Source organism: Neovison vison, chromosome 2, assembly GCF_020171115.1.
Source record: "Neovison vison isolate M4711 chromosome 2, ASM_NN_V1, whole genome shotgun sequence".
NCBI classification, from domain to species: domain Eukaryota; kingdom Metazoa; phylum Chordata; class Mammalia; order Carnivora; family Mustelidae; genus Neogale; species Neogale vison.
This window is the reverse complement of record NC_058092.1, coordinates 226,718,966-226,731,023: the sequence shown is the minus strand read 5'-3', so window position 1 is coordinate 226,731,023 and position 12,058 is coordinate 226,718,966. Positions and strand designations below refer to the sequence as shown.

At 43.3% G+C, this 12,058-nt stretch overlaps 1 protein-coding gene across 2 annotated transcripts in view; it reads left to right on the top strand.

Annotated features, from left to right (window-relative positions):
• The window catches only part of SHTN1 (shootin 1), a 96,627-nt gene that overhangs the window by 68,676 nt on the left and 15,893 nt on the right, over positions 1-12,058 (top strand). Inside the window, exons 14-16 of one of the 2 annotated variants that reach the window (XM_044240604.1) lie at positions 1,828-1,881; positions 7,063-7,183; positions 11,278-11,470. In XM_044240604.1, coding sequence (XP_044096539.1) covers positions 1,828-1,881; positions 7,063-7,183; positions 11,278-11,470 — 368 coding nt within the window. The remainder of the gene's footprint in view (positions 1-1,827; positions 1,882-7,062; positions 7,184-11,277; positions 11,471-12,058) is intronic. The other variant, XM_044240605.1, reaches the window with a different exon arrangement.

The window sequence follows — 12,058 nt, the reverse complement described above, 5'->3', positions numbered from 1 at the left end:
CTCAAGTGGATGATGGTGTAAGACTTTCACATCACAACCGTTTCAGAACAAATCAGCCAAACCAAACAGACTAGAGAAAAACGCAATGTCACGAAGAAGCCAAAATTAGTTTAGAGAGAAAAGTGTTGAAAGCTTGTTGAATCCTAAGCGATCAGTGTCCTGTATGTACTTTGCTTTTCAGAGGATCGCTTTGTCCTTCTTCTTGCCCTGAGTCTCCCAACAGTTACTCGTTATATAATGTCAGTGCAGAGCTGGGGAACAGCCGAACAAGGAGAGTGGACGCCTGGGTGTTCGCGGGTAATCGTCCAGCCACATAGCTGTAGTGCTGAATGACGCAGTCATCACCTTTGAGCAAGCGGCCACTGCATGCGCTTGACTCCCTGCCAAGGTCACGGGCCGAGCACTCGCCGGCTGCAGTCCGAGGCGGTGGCGTGGCATGGGCACTGAGTGGCCTGGAGCCAGGGCGCTTGCCCAGGCATTAGTCACCGCTTGTTCCCCGAGCAGCGCACCTGCAGAAGTCAGGTCTCCCCGGAGAACACTTATTTAACTGCATACTTTCTAGATTCCTTGATGTCATCGTTGATACTGTTGCGGTTACGGTCAGTGTCTTGGAGCTTGGGGCTGGCACCTTTGACTGGCGCTCTTGGCACGCGTGTTTCCCAGAAAGCGTAGCCTGTGAAAGTGGAATGTTTTCATCCAATTTGTACATAAGCAGCAAACCTCTCTCCCTCTCCCTGTCCCTATCCCTCTCCTGCCCCCTCTCTCCCTCTTTCACTGTCCCATTAAAAAAAAAAAAAAAATTGGAACGGGATCTTCCTCTTTTATTAGCTCTTGGAAGGAAAGGGTTATAGGTCATTATTAATCCCTTCCCATCTCTCCATGACAGAGAAATTACCTTTACCTCTTTTCCTGGAATGAGAGGCCAGGGAGTTCCCTGCATGTCCTCTCTTCTTCTCTGTCCTTGTGAAAGGAGGTGGTACGGGTGAGATCAGAGATCTTCTTTTGAGGACCTCCTGCTAGATTTTCCCTCCATGAAGGTAGTCGAGGGAACCGCAGAGACTTTTAGGTATCGAGGGGTAGGCGAATATTCCCCAGAATTTCATTTCAAGTTATTTTGCTCATGGCGTAGCCAGAAGCCAGATTCCAACTGGGCTTGTCATCAAGACTCCAATACAGCCCTTCTCAAGGTGCACCTTTCCTCCTAAGTAAGACGGAGGCATTGGACTGTGCGCCCTCCATGGCCTCTCTCGCTGCTTCGGTGGCCAGTGATGCTAACATTCTCCTGTGAAGCCAGGTTCTTTGCTGATCCCTGCTCCTGACTCAGTGCTGTTGTGAAATTCCTGCAACCAGACGTGCCATCCCCTGTCAGCCGGCATCCGCCTGGAGCTAGCGGAGCCGAGAGAGGTTTCTGCCCTGTCGCTTGCCGCCTGCCCCGCGCTGCTGCCTTCCCTCCCGCTCCTCGCTCACGGGTGCCCATCCAGCAATGCCAGCAGAGAGCTGCTTATTGTAAAAAGTGAATAATTTGAAATAGAATCCCTGAGATCTGGTGTTTCCCAGACCTTTTCTCTGTATGATGATAACAAGAAGTAACAAAATGGCATTTAGCAGATGTGGGCTTGAGTCCTCTTGCTTCGACTGCCTCTCCTAATTTTCTGTTTCACTGCCCCTTGCGAGCACTAACCCGTCTAATATTTTTTCCTAACCGTAACACATACACTTAATTAAAAAAAAAAGTCAATAGAAGTTGCCAATACTTTGCCTTGTAAAAATCACTGTTTAGTATTTTTAAACCAAATCATTAATTGTCCTTTCTTTTTAAAATTGTAGCCAGACTCTTCAAAAGGCTCCGAGAGTGCGGTGAATGAGCTCAAGGGCATACTGGTAAGAATGGATCTGGGTTTTCTTCTTTAGTTTATGGGAAACTGAGAAGAGAATATTTTTTAAATCTATTTTTATAAATAATTGGTTTTGATATGTTTTATTTTCGTTCACAATGATCCTCAGTTCTTATGATGGTTCTCTTGATCATGCGGTGGACTGCTCCATCGGATATGTTACTGTGTGTCACGCATCCATACCCTGCTGCTGCTATTCTAGAAGAATGGTTACACTTGCACCAGAATCGTTACTTCCTGTTCTTGCCCTCCAGTCCTTGCCTTCAGCCTCAAGACAGAGTGGCCAGATCGGAGGATTAGGGCGTCATAATGGAGACACAGTAGAGTTTTTCACATGGACAGTGCTTAATTTGGGGACGCGGAAGTGGAGCTGTTGGTGCCAAAATGTCGACCTGAGCTCCTACCCAAATACGTTAGTGTCAGGGATCAGGGCCGCTGTCTGTTCTTCCTCACAGTTTAAAAAATTACGTGATGATAAGTTGGAGAATAAGATAAAAGTCTCTGTCTTTATGTTACTGATTTCACTTTCTTTTTTCTTTTTTTTTCTAAGATTTATTTATTTATTTGAGAGCGAGAGAGCGTGTGCACATGCATGAGCTTACACAAGCATGGGGGGAGGGGCGGGGAGGAGCCGAGGGAGGAAGAGAGAGAGAAGGTCGGGCAGGATCCCTGCAGAGCCCAAAGTGCAAGGTGGGGCTCCATCTCACGACCCTGAGGTCCCCACCGGAACCAAAACTAAGTCAGATGCTCAACCGACTGCGTCATCCAGGCGCCCCATTACTCGTTTCATTCTCTAAAGGCAATTCCTATCCATTGGAGAACAGGCCTAATGCCCATCTCCAGCTGTTTTTTTTCCTTCCAAACTATGAGCTTTTGCCCACAATATACTGCCCTGTCCAACAGTCGCCGCCTCACTTAGTGACACCTCACTGAGAAAATGTCTCGGACACTAAGAGCTCTGTTCTCAGATCCTGTCACAGTCCCAACACCACTTGCTACGCACAGTCAATGACCCTGGCGGGGAGGTTGAGAACTGATAACTCCCATGTTTGCTGTTATGGTGCTGATTATGCGTTGCATGTAGACATCCACATAATTGTGGCAAACAAAATTATTTTCATCAAGCATGAAACAGCAGACTGAACTCAGAATGGCTTAATTAGTTTGCTTTAGATTTAGATGAGTGGAATTAGTCCTAGAGAGAGGTATAGCTTGGCTGGCAGTGGCGGTCCACCTACGGAATAAAGGATGACAACCACTGGAAAAGTATGTGGTTATTATCTCATGGATTCTTTGAAGAGAAAACCTGGTTATCCAGTGAGAACTCCCTATGCTGGGCTCTTTCGTTGTCTGCACATCAGGGTGCTAATTCCTCTTCATGAAGCTCCCCCCAGAGTAGGAATTCTGATCATGAGTGAAAAGGCGCACTGAGGTTGACTATTTAAAAATGGGGTTTACTTGAACAGTCAGACATCTGTCTAAGATACAGAGGACGTTTGATCAGCCAAGATAGCCCCCTCCTTGATAGTGCTGTATGGTAACAAGTTTACTGAATGATAGTGCTTAAAGGTCACGTTCACTAGCCAGTCATGTTCAGTATAATTGTGTGCCACTTCAAGGAGAGAAGTTTGCAGAATAGAGTTTTGGGAGATAATTTACACATTTAAAAAATTGTCAAAATCTCTGTCTTTTCTGCAAAGTGCCCCCATCCTCTTCCCTTTGGATTTGTCATTAGATTTCTATATGTCATCTGGCATTAAGGTATCCCTAATAGCCATAATTCTAGCCATGTTTTTACTTTGCATTTAGTGTTTTTTAAGAAGTGGAATGCATGGTGCTCTACCCTACTCTTCTGTGCCGAATGGCAGCTCTCTAGGACTCCCGTAGAAGTCCCTTTGAGGGACGATGTATCGTTGGGGGCCCCCAGTCACTTGGGGCCAAGAAACCATACAACTTCTTGTAAAGGGGAGAGAAGGGAAGCCCCTGTTTGGTGAGGCCCTGTTGGTGCTCTTTGCTGGCATGCAGCCTGTTGGGGTTATCACTTAGGACCCAGCAAAGCACACGAGTGTGGAAAGCCTGCCAAGGGTACACTGTGGTGGAGAGTTGGCCCCTGTGCCGAGAGAGGCCAAGAACCCTAAGAAATTCCATGCTCAGTTTGACTGTAGAACAGAAACCAGGAAAACCAGTAGAAACTGGTGGTTTTGCTGAAATCAAATGTGACCTGAGTTGTAGGGACATTGCCATTTGGAGACTGGGCCTTTTGCTGGAAGTTAGCACACAAGTAGATGTGTATCTCTGGTTTGGGATTTAGAAAATCTCCCTCTCTTTGGATGTAGACCCTTCCCAAGTCAGTTGCTGTAGTCTCAGTGTCAACCGAACTTACTTATCCAAGCCTGTGTCCACGGAATTTTTAGAAGCTGTATGTCTTATAGATTAAAGAAACCTATAGTTTATTTCTCATAGTCACACAAGGGTTTTTTTTGGAGGTTTTGGAAACCTCTTGAATCACCCCAGTCACGTAAAAGTCACTTTAAGTAGGAAGAGTGATTTCTGAAGAATAAATCCATACAAATTATCTAAAAGTCTCTTTAAAGTTCAGTTGCCTCTAAGTCAAATAAAAACAATTCCTGAGAAATTATCTTTTAGGTTTTTCCTGAACATCTTCAGTTTTTCAGAGGGAATCATCTAATAGTTTGTTTTGCCTCCTGACCATTAGATTAGTCAGTGTTAAGAACGTTTAACCAATATGGGGACTGAGCCCTATTACTGACTTACTGTGGGGCCTGAACCAGACCCCAAGGCTCTCTGAGTTTGAATTCTCTTCTCTGTAAAGTGAAGGAATTCTGTGTACCGCATGCCTTCTAAGTGAATTTCTGATTCTCAGACTTTATGACTCATACATAAACAGAAAATTTAGATAGTTTTGGTACTTTATCAGCTGAGCTCCTTGAACATTTCAACTGAGAGTCACGTAGAATCTTTCTTTTCTCCACAAGTGCCTGCATATTTAAAGTTTACTCATGTATTTGTCACCACAGTCAGTGGATGGGGGAAAAAAGGCTCAAGATTCAAAGATTAGAACTTGGAAAACGAAACCTCTCAGTATCAGGTGTGATGAGAAGACGACCCAGCGGCATCAGAATTTGGGGAAGTTAATGTTATTCAAATGAAAAGTCAGGATTATGGTCAGAGAGAATTTCTTCCTTAAAAGATATTCTTGCAAGGTATATGTGTAGGCTTGTGTACACAGACACCGATCTCTTTCTCGAATTAACTCCAGCCCGGGAAAATCAAAGAATGTTCTTGACATTCAAACAGTGTAATAGTTTCATGAGTTATTTCAATAGCAAAGGCCTTACATTTTTCAAATGATCTATTTACAAATGATACCACTGTTAAGTTTTTAAAAATTGTAAATGCAGGATTTGAGAATAGTTACTCTAGTACATTTTTCTTCAACTTTGTCTCATTTGGCTTTAGTTACATTTTCTTTTCCTGCCAAGTCTTGGTCCTATTTTATTATTTAAGTCCTTGATGAGTAGGTTACAGATTGGCATTAACTATCAAATAAATAAACCACATTATCCAATTTTTTAAGTTCTAAAATTAGCTGTTATTTTGCATATGTTACGTGTAATGTGATTTTCCTTTGAATATATTTTATGAATTTTTGCAATAAATGAAAAGCAGAAAGAGGTAACTTGGGGGGTGGATTACTATATGCTTGATTATAGTCTGACCCTTACCCATATATTTTACACCTTAGTCTTAGCTGGGTAGCTGATAGAAAAAGAATAAAATCTCCTAATCTTGTTAGTGGGGAGGGTGGGGCACCCCCACAGGCTGTTTCTCAAAGACTTTACCCAGTTAGGGAAGAAACCTTAAACAAAACATGATAACCTGTATGGTGTGAGATTTTTATCTACCTAAGTATTACAAGCTACTTTTTTTTCAAGAAGAAACATGAGTTACCATTTTTAGTGGGTAGAATTCTTGGAGTGCTTCAGGAAGTTGGCAGGGGGCAGGAGCAGAATTAAGGCAAACCCGCAGAGAGCTGAGGTGACAAAGGCTGGCCTGGTTGTTAGCCTTGGGGGACAGAAGCTGCCTCTGACTCTGACAGGAAGTCTGGCAGGTTATGCCAGATTTGAGGTTCTGATTTGCTGAGATCCAAAGATTGTGGATCTCCTGGCTTCCCCCTGCCCAAGCACATGGCCCAGTGAAGGAAGGCCATTTCAAAGAAATAGTGGGCATTTCTTCTGAAAGAAAATGAACCCCTAGTAATGGTGCAGTGCCGAATCCTTCCATACAAGATGTGAAGTGTGTCACCCAGCACTCCGTACAACACGTGGCTGGCCCTGGGAGATAGAAAGCCATAGTTCTCCCTCTAGAACAGACTGAGCCAAGGCAGGGAACCATCACCTGGGTCTTTCTCTGTTGTCTTGAAAGTCAGTACCAAGTTCTGCAGGCACTTGGCTGTGTGCCATCTCTTGTTTTCTTTCGGTATCTTCTGGGCCCTGGGTGATACAGTCACCACATCCTCTGTTAGGGATATGGAGTGACTGTGCCCTCCTTTCCTTGGTTCCCTGTGTCCTGGTAACCCTTCCCGGTCGCAGTGGAATCAAGGCAGCCCTTCTCTGGCACAGCGGCAGGAGAGCAGCCCACGCCTCCGGTGAGCCAGGACACCATTGCTGCCAGGCGTGGGGTTAGGGTCGTTCTGAAGACTCAGACACACTAGTCAGTGCCATGAGGATTGGGGTTCAATAGCTCATGGCCGCTGTGTCAAGAAAACCTTCAAAGGTGAGTTCTCTTCTCTTCTCCCCACGATTGATCAACCCCATCCGCATCTTCACCATCGACGTACAGGTACTTCCCGCCATTGAGTCTCAGTGAGCTCATCGAGAGGGGTTCTTGTGCTGTCCTTCCGGTGTGAGAGCTGACATCTTACTCCCTCGGTAGCATCTTCTTAAAGGATCCAGCATCGTGTGTTGCTGAAGATACACACATTAAAAATTAATATATGTATAGAGAGAGCTACACAGCACACTCATTCTGTTTCCTAATTCCATTCAAATTCTGGTAATGTTTTGCTGGTTTGATTTTTATATTTTGTATATTGTATTAAGACATTAACCTTTTTGTTTTTGTTTTTGTTTTGTTTTCACTTTAGGGGACACTTAACAAATCCACTAGTTCAAGAAGCTTAAAATCCCTTGACACTGAGAACAGTGAAACTGAGTTAGAAAGGATTTTGCGTCGCAGAAAGGTGACAGCAGAAGCAGATAGCAGTAGTAAGCTGGTTTGAATTCTCCACCGTTCTTCTCTTCCTCCCTGAAACATCTGCCTCTAAGTCCCTTTTTAACATGAAATGATCTTTTATAATTACTAATTTTTTTAATGTGATTGAGAAGTATTGGATTGGCAGAGGTGCTTATGGATAGATATCTCATAAGTACTTAGGTATTTTTGTTTATATCGGTATGTTTGTTTATCTGTTTATTTGCAGGTAATCAAGATTTTAGAGATTGGGCCTGCTTAGGGCAAGATGCCCTCCCACGCACAGATACTTAGGATGGGCTCCGACAGGCATGTAGCAGTGAGGATGGGCTCTGGATGCAGACCACCAGAGTCTGAACCCTTTATGAGCGGCTTGCCCTTAAATTGCTCAACCTCTGTGCCTCAGTTTCTTTATCTCTGAGATAAGGCTGTTAAAGTGCTGCTGCCTCATTGGATTATTCTAAGGGTCATAAGTCAGCAAATGGAAAGCACTGGCTGTGTACGGCACCAAGTCAGTGCAGAGGGATTGGCAGTCAGAGTAGGGATCTTGCATCGGTTACAGGGGCAAAGGGATCGTCTTTGTCCTTCATACATAGTCTGTTCACTGTCTGCCTGTGAACCAGGCGAGTGAGAAATGTCCACTCTGTCCCCAGCCAGGAACGACCATCTGAGCAAGTCTGGAGCTCAGAGTCTGCATTTGTGTCCTGATAGGCATGTATGAGACCTCACAACTAACTTTGCATGTGTTCCAGTTTTTTTGTTATTGTTGTTGTTTTTTCCCATCAGCTTGGTCACAGGAATTAGCAGAAACCCACATGAGCTCTTCCCCTGGTGGCCAGGAGGCTGATTTTGAAAACCTACTCCAAAGTAAAGTAAAGGAACCTCCCTAGCTAATGGGCTGAGTCTTTTAGATTCGGTTTAGTCAACTCCAGTTGGTCCATTGTAACAGGTCAAATTTGTACTGAGTCATGTTTACCAAGTTTAAGTTTCTAGAATAGGAGGGATTTGGATTTTTGTTAATCAAGCTCTAGTTTCCATGTAGGGATTTTACTTCCAACAGTTTAGTAAATTGGTTTTTAGTATTGGAAGCAGCAGCCAAACCTTTATTATATAAAGTTGAACCTTTTGTTTTCTTCTTGAAAAAAAAAAAAATCAGCCATTCAGGTTTTAGTTTGGTCTAGATATTCTGCTGTTAATATCCTAGAAGAATTCCTTCCCCCCAAAAATAACCACCTGTCAGGAAACTTAAGCAGTGCTGTAAGAGATTTTTTTTTTCTTAGAATTGCTTTATAAGCATTTATCAGCCTCCACAATAAATTATTGTTCCTGTTGTGATAATCACTTCTTCCAACGTTTCCTCCTTGAAGTATTCATATAGCCATCATTATTGTTTAGGGCTTGGTGGATCCCATTTTTGTTCTCTGTCATTTACATTTTGTATTTTGTTCCCATGGAAGCATTCTTATTTGCCTCGTGAACTCGAACTCGGTTAGATGTACAGCACTATTTCAGAGTTGGTTTTCAATGGAAGAAACAAGGAAACATTTTCATTTTAGTCAGTATGGGAATTTGAATATTGCAAAGAATGGAGGAAGAAAGGTAGGAATACATTGTACAGGCATGGTTGAGAATCTTTCATTTTATTTATTATACCCCACTAATATATACATATTCAGTGATCATTTGGGGGATGTTACAATAAGGTATATTGTCAACAGAATCATTAGCATTTGGATAGAGAAACAAGAACTCTGGCAGATTGGAGAGGAACCATACTGGGGAGAGTAACTTGCAACTGAGTAGAAATTTTCTTTTGAGCTCCCTAGTAGCCAAAGCGAAAAAAAAAAAAAAAAAGGTGGAGGTATAAGAGGAGGAAACAAACTTAGTCTATCATCTAGAAAAAGAAATCATACCTTTTTTTTTTTTTTTTAGGTAGTACCAGTGTTTTCCTTGCATTGAACTAGAAGGAGTGTTTACCAGATAAATCTTTTTATAAGGGTCACAGAATGACAAAGTAAAAATCCAGGGACGGTTCAGGGAGTAGGGGAAGGGAATAAGAAGCTCAAGTTAGCACAGTTGCACGCTGCATGGTGGGAGCAAATTACAGAGATGAATTTGACAGGTTTATGGCTTCAGGTACACCTGAATCTCTTGAGACTTTTTCCTTCTGCACACAAAGGCTTATGGGGAAGCTAATGTGAGGTCACAGAGTGGAGAAAGGAAGCATGGTAAGAGAGGCAGGAGCAGCCTAAGGTTTGTAGACCTCAGGTCCCAGGATAGTTAGTGTCTCCCTCCCAGGCCAGTGAAGCACGTTTCTCTTTAGGGTTTCTCTTATCAGACCTAACTGTTGCTTTTGCTCGTGGCCTACTAAGCTGACATTTTGAAGACCACCAAGTACCTCTTGGAAAACATTGGACAGCTTAAACAGGATGCAATAATAATAATAATAATCCTAAACATTATTTATTTTTCTTTATTTCTTTTCATATGTAAGAAAAACCAGATCTCGGGTCAGCTCACGCACTTTCTGTCCTTTGTAGCTGGCCTCATTTACAGAAGCAGCAGCAGCAGCAGGCGCTGGTGTTTCAGAAGCAGATCTGCTTTCTACAAGGACAGATTGCTTAGAGCTGTCTAGCATTACAGTCAGCGACTACCCACAGGCAGAATGGAGTGGCTCAGAAGCAAATCTTGAATTCAACTTTGTATTTTTTCTAGATCTTTCTGGTCTTCCAGCTCTTCTCTCTTTACGCCTACATCCCCTTGCACCAAGAGGCTTATCCTAGGTGGGAGGGAAAGATCTTTGGAATCAGGATAGTCAGTGATGTCACACGCTCCTCTGGCCAGCTGGTAGAGGTAAAATAAAGGAGGAAGGCAGCTCTGATGTTTTGGGAGCTAAGGCTGCCCGCTGGAGCCGGAGCGGGTATGTGTCTCCTCCAGCGAGTGAGGCCAGGGGAGGCGGGACAGCAGAGCTCAGAGCAGTCTCCCAGCCCCTCTTTCGGGAGGTTTTGCACAGCGGAACTTTGGGCTGGGAGCTGATAGGTTACACTATTGGGATCTGCAGACACAAGCACATGCAGATGTGACAAAAACATGCCAGAGCTTAACATTGACGACCAGGGATCAGCTAGTATTTGGGATTGTGCCCACTGGTACTTCCCATTTTAGGAGATGATCTGACATTTCTGAAGGAATCATAGGCTCCCAAGTTTTGTCCTGTTTTCAGTGGTGCCTTTCATGGTTGTCCTCCAGCTTAATTTTTAGACATTCTAATTTTGTCTGTACATTTACGACTTGTTACATAAATCTCTGTGTTTTGTGAAGATTTCTTATGAGGTTTCAAGGAAGACATGTTGGAATCTTGCTTTGGAAAAAAGCTGGCTGGGACAGTGTCTTTATGACCAAAGAGAGAAAACAAGTAACGAGAGAACTGTTTCAGGGCCCGGGAGTTTTGGGTTGGTACACCAATAATTTCGGTAACAAGCCCTATTACAGCCATTTCAGTCTCCCCAAAGGGCAGAAAGGTCCAAAAGGTAAACAGCCAAACTCTTTGCCACTTAATTTTTAGAATCCTGTGTCTGTATTTTAACAGGAAGTAAATCCACTTACTTCTCAATCACATTAAAATGAAAATGTTCATAAAAGCTGTTTAATGCTTAAGAAGCCTTCATGAGCCTTTTTGAAAAGAACCTTTTGACATTGTTCCATTTGCTGTTTAAAACGCAGAGCTGAGTTTTGGGAAGAATTAACTCTTGAGAGGCCAAATGGTTCAAGTAGGGCTGTCAGAAAGCCATACTCTGAGAAAAAAAGAGTTTTCACAATTTTGGTATTAATAAGGACTCCGGTCAGTGAGGGAACCATGGCCTGGGGTTTTGTGCTTTCTTAAAGGTCTGTACATAATTTCTCAGCATGGTTCTGGTGCACTGAAAAGCAGTAGTACCACCCAAACAGAGCATATTTTAACAGGAACATTTTTCAGCATGCTCTCGAAATTTTAACAAAACTTGGCCTTCTCACTTCCTGAGGGATTTTCAGCTAATCTGTTTTTCAGTACCATATTAATAAGCATTGCACAGAATTATTAAACTTGAGGTATGTGTTTGGTTTTAAGGTCCAACCGGGATATTAGCCACCTCAGAGTCCAAATCCATGCCAGTGTTGGGTTCTGTATCCAGTGTAACAAAAACAGCCTTGAACAAGAAAACTCTGGAGGCAGAATTCAACAGCCCGTCCCCCCCAACACCTGAGCCAGGTGAAGGGTCGTGTAAATTGGAAGGATGCACGAGTCCCAAGGTTACGTTTCAGTAAGTAATGATGCTCTTTACTAAGTAAGTGTGTAGCAGAATCTGTGATGCCTGAACTGTGTGTTGCTTTGCTTTGTTCCTCTTTAGTGAGATTTCAATCGGGTTAGCCAATAACCACTCTTGCTCCTTTGTTTGATGAGCCAACTTGGGATTCTAGGCTCCTAGCTTAGAGGTCTTATTCTGATCCGAAGCCGACGTGGGTAAAGAGAATTCCTTCCCCTAAACTGGTTTGGTAATCAGTTCTTCTTCCACACACAGAATTCACCTGGATGACAATTACTCCGCATCACAAGACACTTAATCGTCCTTTCAGGCTTAAATGCTTGGGTCATCCCTCTTAATGATTTATGAGCAGTCAAGGAAGATACGAGGTCTTCCAGAAGATGCTAGATCTTCAGACTTTGAAGGAGAGACATTTTTAGAACCTTGTTTTTTAGCCCTCAGTGAAAGATGTGCCTTAATATACTGTTCTCTCTAGAGACTGAAGAGATACTACGGAAGGAGTTCCCACCGCAGACTTGCTCTGGGAAAGTGGCACTTTGTCCAAGAGTTAATCTTGCTGTTGAATGCGTTCAGAGCGATCTGGTG